The sequence below is a fragment of the Elephas maximus genome, chromosome 4, assembly GCF_024166365.1.
Source record: "Elephas maximus indicus isolate mEleMax1 chromosome 4, mEleMax1 primary haplotype, whole genome shotgun sequence".
Taxonomy (NCBI): domain Eukaryota; kingdom Metazoa; phylum Chordata; class Mammalia; order Proboscidea; family Elephantidae; genus Elephas; species Elephas maximus.
In genome coordinates this window covers 93,687,394-93,704,435 of record NC_064822.1, presented here as the reverse complement: position 1 = coordinate 93,704,435, position 17,042 = coordinate 93,687,394, and the positions used below count along the sequence as shown (strand labels likewise).

The window sequence follows — 17,042 nt, the reverse complement described above, 5'->3', positions numbered from 1 at the left end:
GTACAATGGAACGAAACACTGCCTAGTCCTGCGCTATCCACACCATAGTTGCTATGTTTGAGTCCATTGTTGCAGCCAGTGTGTCAACCCATCTCTTTGAGGGTCTTCATCTTTTTCGCTGACCCTCTACTTTACCAAGCATGATGTCCTCCAGGGACTGATCTCACCTGATAACATGTTCAACGTGTGGGAGACAAAGACATCCTCGCTTTTAGTACAGCATTCTGGCTGTACTTCTTTCAAGACAGATTTATTCTTCTGGCAATCCATGGTATATTCAGTGTTCTTTACCAACACCATAATTCAAATGCATCAATTCTTCTTTGGTCTTCCTATTCATTCAGTCACCTTAAAAAACCAAATCCGTTGCTGTTGAGTCGATTCCAACTCACAGCAACCCTATAGGACAAAGTAGAACTGCTCCATAGGGTTTCCAAGGAATGGCTGGTGGATTCACACTGCCATCCTTTTGGTTAGCAGCAGTAGCTCCTAACCACTGAGCCACCAGGGTTCCTCAGTCACCTTAGCACTTGATTATCCTGTCTCTGAAGCAAGTCTTTGAGCCTTCCTCTTATGGGGAGCTTTGAGGTAAACACTGCCTTCAAGACCATCATTTTCTTCACTTCAGAAAGTCACTCCCTTTGTGTGGGTCCTAGATGGGTCTCCATTTCAAGTAATAGAGTTAAATGTCACTGAATTTCCATCAAAGTCCTTGCTTTGGAAGAAAGTGAGCATCAGTGAAGAGAAAGGAATTAGTTGACTCATGTACACAATCCACTTATATGAGACAATATTAAAAGTTAAAAGGGGATGAATTCTGCATATTTTTCATTAATGTAACTTGTTATTTGTAATATTGTCTTTAGTTTTGTAGAATGATTTTATAATAAAATGTATGTATTTTAAAAACGTCTACCTACATTAGGGATTCTCTGACATTTTAAATAATTCACTTTCTGCGGCTGTCCTATTTACTGACTTCCTACTAGTTTTATATGTTTGCTTTTTTTCTTTTGTTACTAGTCTGCTAGAGTTGTTCTGAAATAGCAATGGTTTCTTTGTATTGGTTTTTAGAACTGTTGCATGCAAACTATTGTTTTTGTCTTCTGTGTACTTGTGAATAAGTTGCATGCTGATGTGTGTGACTTTTGAATACCTGCACACACTCTCACACTACTTGAAGGCATTTTTCCATTTCAGTAAGTTGGTATAACTGCTAAAGTGTAACAAGTACGTTCATACTTACATAGTATTCACAGTTGACTCGGGACGTTGAAAGGGAGCTCATGCAACGTTTACTTTAATGTTGTATTATTTTACAGAGTGGATTTCCTTGTGTTTGGATGGCATTCGACAATATATGACTCTGAAAAAAATATCATTCTATAAAAAAAAAAAACTTTTTTTTTTTTTTTTTTATATGCGCTGATAAATACATGATCACATTCCTACCCTAAGAATGTTGTTCTTCTGTGTTTTACTGTTCAAACTCAGGGTTTTCCTATTTTAAATATATTTTTCCTCATCTTAGGACATATATGCAAAGGAGGTCCTTAGGAATGTTTTTCCATAGTTTCTACTTAGTTCCTAAAAGCACAGTGCCCATACTGAGACTTCGGACTGACATTTATTACTGCATAGAGATTGTAGTCACTATTCTAACTGTGACATGTGGATAATACTTACATTTTGGGCATTTTTTAGAAAATCTAGAGGATAGTACTGATGAGGATGCACCTTTAAACAGCCCAGGATCAGAAGGAAGGTAAGAGAGACTTTTGAAACTTAACAGATTTGACTTTTTTTCTCTAATTGTTTAATACTTTTATCTTGGCACTTAAAGAAATTCTTGTAAAGTAATTATATGGGTTAGTTATAACTTTGAATTTTATGGCTAACTGGATAGCACTAGAAACAGAAATATGGAAACTCAACTAAGTCATGTTTATTGAGATCAAGTATTTTAGAATAAAATAAAATAAAAATTTAAGTAAGGAAAACTGAATTGTTTTTTAATTAAGAAAATATTTTGGTTTTGTATATTTCATAGTTGTAAACATAGAGGACATATAGTTTTCTATAACAAGTTCCCTTTTAATCTTGTGGTTAATTATTTATTTCCATATAGCATGCTGTCTTCAGACCTTATGAAGCTTTGTGGTGAAGTGAAACCTAAGAACAAGGTAAGGATAATGAAATGCCGGGTGAATACTTTTTTCCCACTGTAATATCTTATCACATAAACACAAAGGCCCCAGGCTCCACTCTTAATAGATTGGCAAATAGACATAACTTTTATAAAAATTCTCCCATGTGTAAGAAATTTAATTCTTTATCATATTATCCTTTAAGTGATAGCTGAAAAATAATTAAAGAGAAAATTTTCTCCTTGGTGGAACTTGGGCTTTACTGTGTCCTTGCCCTTTTTCTGTGGGATAAGATACTATTATGGAGGCTGATTTTTAAGCTGTTGGTTAATTAAATGATAGACCCTGTGATGATACATAATGTAAGTCATTTAGATTGGCAGAAGGTTTTGAAATTTTAGCATTCTGCTATATACTCTTAAATGTCTCTCATTTACTTTGACTAGTATTTTGAGGTGGTTTGAATAATATGCCAACCCTTAGTCATTGTGTTATGTTAAAAACTTGTGAGGCTATAATGCATATTTGTAGGCTTGAAAAAATACATAAATGATAAAAACTATTAAATGTGTAAGATGCATATGACACATTTCAGATTGAGAGTGGTAACATGTGATAGTACATGAATTAACTAATAGTCTTAAGATACTAGAAAACAAAGCAGTCCCACGGTGCTTAGTAAATATTTGTTGAATAAACGGACAGAACCAGGACCTGAACAAATAATACTGTGCAAAAGGACAGTACTGATTTAAGGCCCACAGTGGTTAGCCAGGTCATGTAAATGAGTAATTTGGCTGGATGTAAAATAATGAGAGACGTAAGTGTGGTTAACTGGAGAGCCTGTGCCCCATTTAAAGCAAATAGTCACCACTTAACACGTGTTCATTTTTAGCATGTGGGTATATGGGCCTAAGGCTACCAGATATTCTAGTTTTTCAAGACAAGCCGGAAATACGGATTTTTATGTAGAATTTTCTGATTTTTAAAACGCTGGGCAAACCAAACAAAAAATGTTTCCTGGCTCTTGCCCATGGTCTTTGAATGACTGATTGGGAACCTGTGACTTGTATTTTATTATTCTAAGTGACTAAGCAGAGGCTACCCAATCTCAAAGAAAATATTCTAGTAAGCTTAGATTCTGATCCTTGGCAGAGGAGGGAAATACTCTCTTAAGGTAACTTTCATCTTTCAGACCCTGTAGGAAGGAGATGTGAAGTAGTAGCCATCTCTTGAAGGAACCACTGAAGTTAGGAATTTCAAGTAATCTATCTTCTCTGCCCTGGGCCCAAGGCAGTGGAGAGAATTTACAGTGTAAAAATGGTTGTAGGGCGTTCCCTTTCCAAAGTTTTCTGAAGTGCTACCTATTACGCCTTTTGAACTGCAAAGATGTCTGACAGGATCTTGTATCATTTTTTTCACTCTTTGAAAAAAATCAAGTTTACTATACATTTTAAATAGGTTTATAGCAGTACTCTGTGTTATGTGCAAGGGATATAAAGTTGAATAAAACAGGGTCCCTGCCCTCTAGAAGTTTATAATCTGGTTATAACCTGGTTATAATCTGGAGAATACCTTGATAATGTGTTAATACCTTAGCAGATAACAACAATTAATTCTGAGCAATAACAGTGCAATTATTTGCTTGTCGAGATTAAGGAAATGAGTGCTTATAGTGAGTTTTAGATCCTAGGAAAATAACCTTCACTTGCTTCACCATACTGCCAAAAACCGTGCTGGCTAGTGTTGAATTATCCAGCAGGCAGATTAAACACAGAAAGGCATCAGGGAGCAGAGTCACAAAAATTGAGAAAAAAATTTAAAACCTGTTATAAAGAAAAAATGTATATCTAATCCAACTATGTGTTTTCTTTAAGAAACCCATTTTAAATATAAAGACAGATTAAAAATAGAGAGATGGAGAAAGATACAGCATACCAATAGTAATCAAAAGAAGGCTTGGGGGAGTAAGGGAAGAGGAGTGTGGGGGAAGGGGTATTTAGGGACTCTATACTTTCTGCACAATTTTTCTGTAGACCTAAAAGTGTTCTGAAAAATAGTCTATTAAAAAAAGCATTTAAACATAGAAGAAGAAGAAAAAAAACAGTTTAGTTGAGCTTCTCAGCAATTATCTTTTGGTATAATTTCATTCTTTTTTTTTAATCACATGTTGAGAGAGCTGACCATAAGTAGCAGGATAGCACAGTAACATTGGAGACATAATGTCTGGCTTTGCCACTTACTACCTGTGTGATCTTGTGGAAGTTGCTTAGCTTCTCTGTGTTTCAGTTTCCTCATTTGTGAATTGAGATGGGAGTACCTGCCTAAATGCTGAATACCTGGCACATAAGGAGGAAGATAAAAATGTTGGCTATTATTATATCCTCTAAAGGTTTTAATCTTAGACAACTCTGGCTCGTCACTATCTTATGTGCTATGCTTGACATAGCTGCTTGGAAAAGACACACTAAATGTTTTTACCTATTTCAAACTACTGGTAAATCTCTATTCCCTAATGATCTTCTATGTGAAAGTTTGTCCCTGATTGCTTTTCCTTTCATTCTTTGACTAGGCCCGAAGGAGAACCACCACTCAAATGGAATTGCTGTATGCAGATAGCAGTGAACTAGCTTCAGACACTAGTGCAGGAGAGGCCTCCTTGCCTGGCCCTCTTACGCCTGTTGCAGAAGGGCAAGAGATCGGAATGAATACAGACACAAGTGGTACTTCTGCTAGGGAAAAAGAGCTCCCACCCCCATCTGGCTTACCTTCTAAAATAGGCAGCATGTAAGTCTGGCCCAGCTATACTAACTTCTTTTCTTTTTGCTTTTTAAACAATATGCATGTTGCTATTTTCTTATTTCTTTTTTTTTTTTTAAACTATGTAAATAAGATCTTTGATTTTCAAAGTAATTCTGTTAGGTATTATCTTCCCTAATTTGGGGGCCATTCAAAATCATTTAAAGTGAGATGTTCTTTTTTGAATATTTTGTCTTGTCCAAGTTCTAGGATCATTCTTAAGGGTTATAATTGTTATAAGGGCTGAGTTATGAATTACAGACAGGAAATTTATTTAGAAACATCTAAACTAGATCACTCTTAAGTTATACCTGAAAAACCGTTACATGGAAACAGAAACCTTAAAGACTCTCACATTTTCTCTAAATTACGTATGTCCTAGTTCTGAGAGTCTGATCAGGATGGCAGAATTTTGCTGACCCTTTTATAGTAAAAGAGAGGTATCAATTATAAATGTAAGACATTCTGAGCTTCCTTAATTCTTTACCTTGAAACACATTGCATGTCTGGGATGAGGGCCTGCACACATTATTTTTATTGGTATTATTAAAGATTTGAGGGAGGGAATATTCTTTCTCCCATCTATGATAATCTGAACAAAAACATTCCATTCAAAATAAATCTTAGAATTTTTCTCATTATTACCTTGAGGACACAGAAAGATTTTTCTACACAAGCCAGTGTGTGCGGTGTGTAAAGGATGTACATGTATGTGTGTATTGGTAGTTATGTTAAATTTAGATCATCATTCACTGATAAAGATTTTTAATGACATTTTCAAACTAACCCTCACATACACTCTAGCAAATGACTTATGGAATAATCACATTGCTGCATTGAGGAGTACACTATATGACTCTGCAAATAATAAAGAAATCACACACTTTCCCCACTTGAATATCTGTTAACTCTTAAATTTGAAATAGCTCTTAATTTTATGAAGATATTTCTGTTGTCTTCTATTCAGTAATTTCATCTGCTACCTTTAGTTCCAAAGTTAATTTTAATGACAGAACTTTCTCGCATGTGCTTGAGGTGGCCTATGTAATTAACTGTTGAATTTGCTGTTGGAAATTGCTAACCAGTGTAGCTTATGGCTTTAGTGCTTTTGTGATAAGGTGAGCGTAGAAGAAACGCTTTTGGTGATGTCAGTGGTATGGAAATTAGAATAGATTTTAGGAACCCGAATGTGTTCAGCAGTTAGTCTATCAGATGAATAGAGACTTTTGGAATCCCAAGACTAAATCTATGGCCTGGAGTCCAGATTCAGGTAATACCTTCGTTTTGCCTTTTTTCATTTTTAAAATATACCCTTTATGATAGGCTATAGAGAATTATATATTTTAGACTATTTCTTCATATTTTTTTTAAATTTTCATAAATTCAGATGCGTGTGTAATTCTTTACAAATGTAAGGGTTGGTCACCTTTGATACAGTGACTTATAAGCCTTCAGTGCCTTGCTTTTATTGCGTAAATTAAAACAATGTACTCAAGTGACCCTTTTGATTTAAAATGATACAGAAATTCTAAAATGCTATTTCCTCTGTTTAGAAAAACCAAGCACACGAAGTTTAACTATGTTTAGTTTTCAGTTTTAAGTAGAAATCATGTAAGCCCATTCTGGGATCTGGCTTTCTAATTAATTTTTCTTCTTATTAATATTACTAGCCAAGGATATCAAAAAGACTTTTTTTTAATTAAATTCATTACCATCATCCATAAAAATCAAGCCTAAAACTTTTAATTACATAGGAACTAGTCGATATTTAAAGTTTATAATTAGGCAAGAATAATTTTATTACTAAAATGTATAGAACTACTAATTAAGAATTAAATACTATGTGAGTAAAATAATTGTGTGTGTTATTGTTTTTGTGATTGCTTGTAGTGCTATTTTAGGACTATCTAAATATTAATTCATTAAACTTCATTGTTTTTTATATTCTGATATTCTTATATTTTTGTTCTTGAAAAACTTTTTTTCCAAATTTTAATCAAACATTTCTGTTTAAAATAAAATGTTTATTATAGCTAGTTTAGCATTGATGTTTACATTCAAATGTAATATTTTCGCGTAATTTAATAAGGTTGCTAATTTAACAAATATATAACTGTATATTTCCATCAACTAAAGATAATTCATGTAATATTTTCTTATCCTACTTTTATATTTTGTTCCCATATAATAATCTGCTCAAGTTCCAGCTAGAAATCTATTAAAAATTTTGGGTTAGAAACTTACCAAACAAAATTATACGTACAAATTTAAAACTGGATAATTAAATCTCTTTCTAATTTAGTTCCAGACAGCCATCTCTATCAGAGAAAAAAATACCAGAGCCTTCCCCTAGAACAAGGAGAAGGGCATATGAGAAAGAAAAATCGAAGACCAAGGAACAAAAACAGTAAGTTACTAATACTTTTTACCTGTTAGAGACTGAATATAATCTCTGCTGCACTTAGATACCAAAGTATAATAGTAAATTGTTTTCTAGATTTAGTATGGCTCTGTGGTTATGACTAATTTGACTAATCAAGACAATCAAGTCAGCAGTTGGTTTGGCTAACTGGTCTTATAACTTTCTCGGTCATACTCAGATACCTATAAAAATATCTGAGTACTTGTTCTCTATCATGCACGCTTATTTAATTTTAAATATATGCATGTTTGTCAAGAGAGTCAATATATATTTGAGACAAAGCTTGTTAAAGGTAATGAATTAAATCTATATTTTAAATAGTCTTCTAGAATGTTTTGAAATTAGACTATCATCTGATAAAATTGGCATTGGCTTTGCCTCTTTAACGTGGCTGACAAAAAGCTACTGTATTAGTCATAAGTCATATAAGACATTAGTCATCAAAACTATGCCATTTTCTTGCTTTCACTTAAGTTTTAATTGCTTTTTGCAGCAATGTTTTAAAAGCCATTTGTGTGTTTTATGAGGATTAGTTTATTTAACACTGCATGATATAATCTGATGAGCCACATAACTGGGGCCTTGTAAATTGCAGTCCCACAATTTACAGAAAGTTGAATAGGTCAGATTCACTGTCACCCTTCCACCCTGTGGCACACCTACTCATCCCTCAGGTGATCTACCATGTTGCAGGTGACATGGAAATCTCTGACATGTCCTTGAGTGAGGGTATCAATGCTGATCTGCATTTTCATATTTGTAAAGCTAATTTCTTTACTATAACAGTAAATATAAACATAAGGCCCTGTGTATTTTCTCTACCCCAGTGTATGATCCTATATCTCCCCTGCCCTGTGCCAAGGGGACACACTGAACTTTGACCACTGGTTTAGCTGACTTGAATGTCCTGGAAATCATCCTTCTAATTATCCTTGCTTCCTGCATTTAAAGATGTCATTTGCGTGTTTGTAGTGAATCAAACATCTCAAGAATAATTGGGAGATAGGGACTGGAGCAGATAAGACTTTAAAAAATAAATAAGTGGGTCATTCAATTGAATAGGCAAACCACTTTCAGAATCTCTAGATCATTTGTAAAACGAGCAACTTAATCTTAACTCTAAAATTTTAGAATTTTAAATTCTGCTTGTTTTATTTATACTGACTCCTGACTTCAACAGATAGAACTTTTTCTTTAGTGCCATCTTGTGGCTCATGTAACAAAGTCCAGTGATTTTTTTTTTTTTTTTTTTAATTAAATTGCTCTGAGTGCATTTTATCTTACAAAAGAGGAATGAAAGAAAGACGGAAGGAGCTTTCTAGTGAAAAGTTTCTTGTTGTTCTTCTTTTCAAAACATATTTCTTATAACCTGCCTAACAGATCATAACCAATTAAAGCCACCTATTTAATGTTCTTTTTTTCTTGTAGCTCAGATTCTGGAACCTCAGAGGCTAGTCTTTCACCTCCTTCTTCCCCACCAAGCCGGCCCCGTAATGAATTGAATGTTTTTAATCGTCTTACTGTTTCTCAGGGAAACACATCAGTTCAGCAGGATAAGTAAGTTGTTATGGAAAACAGCCCCAACTATTTATATAATATTCTGAGTTTTCAGTACAGTCTGTAGAAAACTACTTAACCATCTCTTTGTGTGAAAGATGGAGCCTGACGTGAACTCTTGCTGTATTTTATATACTTTTCCAATGGGAAATGAACCGTATAGCCCAAATTAGAGAAAATTATTTTCCTGCTGAACGTTATTCCCTATTGTAGTTTGCATTCCTGTACTTTCATCACTTGTCTTGCCTCTTCTTTTGCATATAAATTAGAATTTAAATATCTTTGAGACTCCTTGAAGTTTAAATTTCTTAGAACTCTGCAGCTTCTGTGAGCCCATAAAAACCTCTCATCCAGATAGCCTAAATTGAAAAGAGGCAAATTATTTTATCTTTTGCGGATATAACATTTTATAAAGACCATTGTTACGTGTGTAACGTGTTACCAATCATTTGACTATTCTAGACATATGCACCATAAAACTTTAGTAATTGGGATCTTGGAATAAAAGAGCATCTTTGGGGGTGGGAAGGATGGTAGATCGTGGGGGAAAAAAGGTTGGAGAGGTATGGAAAATGCAATTTTTATTAAATTTGAAATAAAAAAATATCCCCACGTTGAACCAGAATCTCTCTTGCAAGAATTCGATACTGACAACACTGCCATAAGGTATTTATTAACTCCAATTTGTATGCTTTGTTTCTTGGCACAATTGTTTGTTTTCTATGCTATTCTTTCCCTCTAATGTCAGCAGTCTCTGAAATTTATAGGATGCTGTCTAAGTGTCTGTCTAACATGTTTAGATCTTGCTAAATAGTTCTGTAAACTTAGAGAAACACACGACCCTTTTGAAAGATTTTTTTGAATTCTTGACTAGATTTTAATATAGTTTAATTAGTAGATGACATGTCCTTCAAATTGATGTATATAGGCAAATATTTTTTCATGGTATTGAAAAAAATGCTTTTACATTGTTAAGTCATATTGAATTGAGAAAAAGAACAGAACATTAATTATATGGAGAATTACTCAATTCTGTCTACCTTGCATTGGCAGTTCTAATTTTTTTGTGCCATTCTTTTGATAATATTAACTGTTTAGTCATAGTTCCATATTTTTTACTACAAAATTTTATGAGCTACCAATAATTTGGGAAACCCTGGTGGTGTACTGGTTAAGCGCTACAGCTGCTAACCAAAAGGTCAGTGGTTCAAATCCACTAGGCGCTCCTTGGAAACTCTATGGGGCAGTTCTACTCTGCCCTATAGGGTCGCTATGAGTTGGAATCGACTCGACGGCAACGGGTTTGGTTTGGTTTTTACCAATAATTTGACTTTTGTCATCTTTAGAAGCTAAAATTTAGAGTGACTACCTACTTTACCCTTTCAAAAACTCCCCTACCTCTTTTATTGCTTTCTTTGGGGTTCCTGTTTGAGACCAACATTGTTCACCAGTAAGAAGTAGAACCTACACATTGTTTCTGGTCACATTCCATGCCAGCGCTCACTTTATCCTTATTCTACCCAAGCCTATTATAAAAGTTAAATAGATTTTCCTAAGAACCAAACTCACAACCAGTCTTGGAAGCCTTAGGGTAGGTCTGATAGTAGTGGCTTAACTGTGTTTTAAATCCCATTAAAGTTGCCCAACTATTGCTGAGGCTTCCTTAGTCCAAAGAACTCAGCATTTTTGACATAAATTCAAACCAAAGATTACTAAATTTGGGGGATTTACTTTCCATGTAAACATACAATATACTTGTTCAATTTCCACATTAGAACATAATAAAGATTAGTTCAATAAGTGAATAGTTTTGGAAATAGGAAATTTTTTCTAGTGTGGTCAAATTAAATGGAAAGAACATTGAAGTGATGTATTTCATATACTTGGTATTGTTCCTTTCCAGGACCTAAATTTAAAAGTGAGGATAGGCTCTGTAGATCACTAGTAAACGGAAAAAAATTTCCTCCAAGTTGAAACATAAGTATCAAATATTTTACTTGACTTATCTACATTTTGAAATTCCTGATATCCAGTGCAAATAGAAAAGCAGGGCCCTATAAAGGAAATGTTTGCTGTGTTTCTGTGTTACTCATACTATTGATTTTCAATTCAAACTCAGTGTCTTTACCTGCTGACATCTGTATTCTTTCTCCTCCTAATTCTAACTCTTTCACTGTAGGTCTGATGAAAGTGACTCCTCTCTGTCAGAAGTACACAGGTACTTTCTATCTTTCCTACATTCTGGCCTTCCGTTGGTGCTTTAAAATGCTTTCTAGAAATTCTAAGCCAGTCCCATTTTTGTTGCATGCCTTACTTGTTGCACACCATGTAGATACACTAATATTTTCAAACATATTAATTTTAATATATTTTTGCAATCATGCCTTTTAGACAGAGAAGTGGAAAACTGTTTCTGTATGATAGTTTAAAAGTTGTGTTTTTTTTTTTGTGTGTGTGTGTGTCTGTAATCTAAGAATTTTCTTTAAAAGAAATTAAGTTTGGTGAACATTGGTGTTAAGATTTACTCCTCAGTGATGAAATATTTTCAATATCTCAGTGTGGAAGGTGAATAAAATATTTTTTTTGTGGTTAGTTGAACAGTTAAATAAAAAGTTTACCACAGTTTTTTGATGGGAAGAAGGTATACTAGGGGAAAAAAAGGATATTATGGTATCAAAAATGGGAAGAAAAAGGAATAGAAAATAGAAGTTTTTTTTTCTTTTTAAACAATAAATAATTTTTATGGATAAATATTATTTTTTAAAATAACAATGTTACACTCTTTCATGTTATGGATTTTTATTTTATTTTTGTTTTTTGGACTCTTAACTTTTCTCTCTCTCTCTCTCTCTATCATGTCTTTTCCTGGTTTATCATTTTGTCGCCTCCCTCTTTGCCCCTGTTTTCCCTGTCTTATGGCCTTTTTGCTGATCATCAGCAGATCCTCCAGAAGGTAGGCAAGGGGAGGGAGAGGAGATTGATTTCATTGACTATAATATTACAAGATTTCAATGGTTTACATCGAACAAAAATGAAGTGTTGCTTTTTTTCCCCTTAGGATCGGGTCTGTTATACAAATTTGTTATAGTTGTCCTTAACTTAAACTACTTGCAAGTTGATTTTTATATTTCAGAATGTTAATAGCTTAATGCTAATAAAGTAATACCACAGTGTATATTTCCAATTTCTATATTGTTTCCATTATCTTTGATGGAAGGTAATGTATATAAAACATTAGCCCTTATATTCTGAACATTTGAGAACATTTTTCAGTATCCAATTAATAAAATACTGTAGTTAAACTTGAGTTTTTTTTTTTTTCTTTCAAAAGGCTGAATAATGAATAGCAATAAAATATATAAGAATGAAAAAGAGGCATCCTGTTCTCCAGGAAATAATGTGTCATAAGTCACTGGAAGCAAATGTTTGTAGAATACTTTCATAATTCTACAACCTTTGAATTACTGACATAATTGTCTTAAGTGTTATATCATCGGGGGTACATTCAATAGATTCTTAAAAGCTGGTGACTGAAGGAAGAAAATCTTTGGAGACACAATATTGTATAACTGAGTGTTCAGCTTTTTTTTTCTTAGGATGATTTGTGTCATTAAATGTACATTAAAAATGGCTCTTAGGCTGTTAACATGAATTTTTTCTTTATAATCAGCTTGTTGAAATACACATACATATATATATATATTCTGTTTGAGAAGTAACAGTAATATCTTATGTATCTAGTGCTGCTATAACAGAAATACCACCAGTGGGTGGCTTTATCAAACAGAAATTTATTTTCTCAGAGTTTAGGAGGCTAGGAGTCAGAATTCGGGGCCCTGGCTCTCGGGGAAGGCTTTCTTTGTTTTGGCTCTGAAGGAAGAGCCTTGTCTCTTTGAGCTTCTGATCCTGGGTGATCTTCTTAGGGCTTGGCATCTCCCTTCCTCCATATCTGCTCTGCTTGCTTGTTTAATCCCTTTTATATCTTAAAAGAAATTGAGTCAAGATACACCCTACACTAATCCCATCTCTTTAACATAACAAGGACAACCATTCCCAAATGGGATTATAACCACAGGTATAGAGGTTAGAATTTACAATATGTATTTTAAATTTTAGGGGGACAAAATTCAATCCATAACAAGTAACAATTAGCTGTTCATTAAGGTCATACTTTTTCAACTTTTGAAGCATTAATAGTAAATGTGAAGGCTTTGGTTCTTATTTATGAAACTTATGTCTACAAGATTTCAAAACGGCAGACTTTTGAGGAAGTTTTGCTCCCATTTCAATTTTAATTAGGTTAAGTTCTTAGAATACAAACCAGTTACTGAGCATTAATTTCAAGAATCTCAAACTGACACAAATAAACAATAATAGCATTGGACTTTTAATTATATATCCAACCATAACAATTCCAGGTATCACTTTCAGTTGTGAGGAACTCCTTTCACTTCTTAAAATCATTATAACTACACCTTAAGAATAAGTTTCTTAAACCCTGAACCTAAATTTGCCTCCTTTAAATTTTATGCATTAGTTTATCAACCCTCTTGAGCTACACCGTAATTAATCTAACCTCTTTAAATATTCAGATCACTGCTGTATCCTCTCTCCAATGAATGCTCTTTTATCAACTCAATAGCTCTAGGTTCATCACCTGTTCCTTATAGAATATAGTTTCCAAACCCTTCATTCTGCTTCTACTCTGGAAACTCTCTAATTTTTCTATGTCCTTCTCACAATGTGGCATCCAGAACTGAACCCCATTCCAAATGTGGCCTAACCAGAATACAGTTAGCCCTATTACTTTCCTTCTGAAATATTTACTTCTGTTGAATAAGTGTTCGTTATTGTATTTAATAAGCAAAACTTTTTAAGCCTAGAACAAAATGCTTCAGGTAGGAAAGATATTAAATATCTTTCCTACCTGAAGCATTTTGTTCTATCTTTGGCTTAAATTTTATGTTTACATTTTATCTGATGACTATTTTAGTGTTAATGTTGTTGCTGTGTGTTGTTGAGTCAGTTCCAACTCATAGCGACCCTTTGTACAACAGAATGAAACATTGCCCAGTCCTGCACTACCCTCACAGTCGTTGCTATGCTTGAGCCCATTATTGCAGGTACTGTGTCAGACCATCTCACTGAGGGTCTTCCTCTTTTTCGCTGACCCTCTAATTTACCAAGCGTGATGTCCTTCTCCACCGACTGGTCCCTCTTGATAACATGTCCAAAATTATGTGAGGTGAAGTCTTGTCATCCTTGCTTCTAATGAGCATTCTGGCTGTACTTCTAAGACAGATTTGTTTGTTCTTCTGCAGTCCATGGTATATTCAATATACTTCTTCAGCACCATAATTCAAAGGCATCAATCCTTCTTTGGTCTTCCTTATTCATTATCCAGCTTTCATATCCATATAATGCAATTGCAAACACCATGACTTGAGTCAGGTGTACCTTAGTTCTCAAAGTGACATCTTTGTTTTTTAACACTATATAGATATCTTTTGCTAGTGCTAAGTAGATACTTTTTAAATGAATTAATTTTGCCTCAATCATTTTTCTAGGAATACAATACAATATCCAGCTCTATAATCTATTAATTAGTAAGCGGGAATAGGTGTACATTCCTTTAGGGCCAGGGATAGGTTAACTAGACATTGAAGACCTCCTTCCAGATTGACAATGACATTGACTCTTTAGGCTTGACTCTTCAGCCACCAGTACTGCAGTAATTCCATGTTTGCCTACTTTGCCCACAAGGATATTGTTTGAAAGGCTTATTTTATGGGCCTGTTGGAGTCAACATATATTCTTTCCCTAATCTGCTACCTATTAACCTTAAAAACAATTTCGCCCAATAGGCTGATGAGCTTATGTTATATCTTGCTGATAAGCGCTTAAAAAGTATCTATAATCATTTGTTAGTATTTTTATCTATAGGACTCAACATGAAGTTTACTCAGCTGTAATTTCTGTGATATACTCTTTTTTGCTTTTTGGAAAATTGGGCCTACACGTTTTACCTCCTTTATTGATCTTTGTGGTTTCTTACAGTATTAATAATGAGCTTGCCTTTACAACGGCATATTCTTTTAAAACCCTGTAATATAATTATTTTATTACAGAAATACTTGAACTCGTTGAATAAAGCTCTATCAATAGCTCTAACTTATTTTAGCTCTAACTCTGAGCCAACATTTCTTCTTAATCAATTTCTACCCTTGCATCTTGAAGATTGTTCTCTTTCATTAAGAAAATGGAAGCAAAACACTTTTGTTTGTGTTTTCCCTAACATTATGCCATTTGTCTTATATAATGGAAATATTTCAGCATAATTTTTCTTGTACTCTGAACAAAGGTACATATGTTTGATACACCTACCATGTCTTAATTTATTAGCCTTCCTGACATGGCTATTTCAATTCAGGCCCAACTTAAACTCCTTCAGGATAGGGACAATGTTTTGGTAATTGCTATATTTTCATAGTGCATAGCCCAGTGGCATAAAGGAGAAACCCCAGAAAAACTAAACTTATGAGAAAGCTCCCTAAGAGCCTCACTGTTTCGTTTTTGTTTTTTTATCTTGTTTGAGGTTGATAGAATTTTATTCTTTGAGGATTTAATCTTTTCAATCCATTCTTTCTTTAGTATCTATGCCTCTACAGTCATTGTTATTTTTCATTTTTTGTTTGAAATTGCTTTCTTATTATTTAAATTGCACTTTATCCAGCATGTCATTTTTTGACATAGAGTCACATCTTCCAGTTATCCATCATGTCTACTTCTTCCTTATCAGAATTCAGTATACTCAAACAGCTCCCAGTAGTGCTTCATTAAGCTTTATTGTTGTTGTTAGTAGGAGCCATTCAGTCAGTTCTGGCTCATAGCGACCCTATGTACAACACAATGAAACACTGTCCAGTCCTGCACCATCCTCACAGTTGTTGTTATACTTGAGCCCATTTGTTGCAGCCACTGTGTCATTCCATCTCATTGAGGGTCTTCCTGTTTTCCGCTGACCCTCTACCAAGCGTGATGTCCTTCTCCAGAGACAGCTTCCTCCTGATAACATGTCCAAAGTATGTGAGATGAAGTCTCACCATCCTTGCTTCTAATGAGCATTCTGGGTGTACTTCCTCCAAGACAGATTGGTTCCTATTTCTGGCAATCCATGATATATTCAATAAATTTTTACCAAAAGCATAATTCAGAGGTCATCAATTCTTCTTTGATCTTCCTTATTCATTGTCCAGCTTTCCCATGCATATGAGGTGATTGAAAACACCATGGCTTGGGTCAGGCGCATCTTAGTCCTTAAAGTGACATCTTCGTCCTTAAAGTGACATCGTTGCTTTTTAACACTTTAAAAAGAAGTCTTTTGCAACAGATTTGCCGGACAATGCATCATTTGATTTCTTGACTCATGCTTCCATGAGCATTGATTGTGGATCCAAGTAAAATGAAATCCTTGATAACTTCAGTCTTTTCTCCGTTTATCATGATGATGCTTATTGCTCCAGTTGTGAGGATTTGTGTTCTCTTTTTTTTTTTTTTTATGTTGAGGTGTAATCCATACCTCTTCACTGTCAGCAAGCAAGGTTGTGTCATCTGCATAATGCAGGTTGTTAATGACTTTCTTTAATCCTGATACCCCATTCTTTTTCATATAGTCCAGCTTCTTGGATTATTTGCTTAGCATACAGATTGAATGTGTATGGTGAAAGGATACAATCCAGGCCCATGCCTTTCCTGACTTTAAACCAAGCAGTATCCCTTTGTTCTGTTAGAATGACTGCCTCTTGGTCTAAGTACAGGCTCCTCATGAGCACAATTAAGTGTTCTGGAATTTCCATTCTTTGCAATATTATCCATAATTTGTTATGATCCACATAGTCAATAAAACACAGGTAAACATCTTTCTGTTATTCTCTGCTTTCAGCCAGAATCCATCTGATATCAGCAATGATACCCCTTGTTCCATGTCCTCTTCTAAATCCAGCTTGAATTTCTGCCAATTCCCTGTCAACGTATTGCTGCAACCGCTTTTGAATTATCTTCAGCAACATTTTACTTGTGCCTGATATTAATTATATTGTTCGATAATTTTTGCATTT

The 17,042-nt window shown here is 34.3% G+C and overlaps 1 protein-coding gene across 9 annotated transcripts in view; it reads left to right on the top strand.

The window, feature by feature from the left end:
- KIF21A (kinesin family member 21A) overlaps positions 1–17,042 on the top strand; it is a 170,947-nt gene that overhangs the window by 133,729 nt on the left and 20,176 nt on the right. For 4 of the 9 annotated variants that reach the window (XM_049882820.1, XM_049882817.1, XM_049882816.1 and 1 more), the window contains 7 exons: positions 1,705–1,765; positions 2,129–2,183; positions 4,720–4,934; positions 7,249–7,353; positions 8,797–8,925; positions 11,105–11,143; positions 11,864–11,878. In XM_049882820.1, coding sequence (XP_049738777.1) covers positions 1,705–1,765; positions 2,129–2,183; positions 4,720–4,934; positions 7,249–7,353; positions 8,797–8,925; positions 11,105–11,143; positions 11,864–11,878 — 619 coding nt within the window. The remainder of the gene's footprint in view (positions 1–1,704; positions 1,766–2,128; positions 2,184–4,719; positions 4,935–7,248; positions 7,354–8,796; positions 8,926–11,104; positions 11,144–11,863; positions 11,879–17,042) is intronic. The other 5 variants (XM_049882821.1, XM_049882825.1, XM_049882819.1 and 2 more) reach the window with 3 other exon arrangements.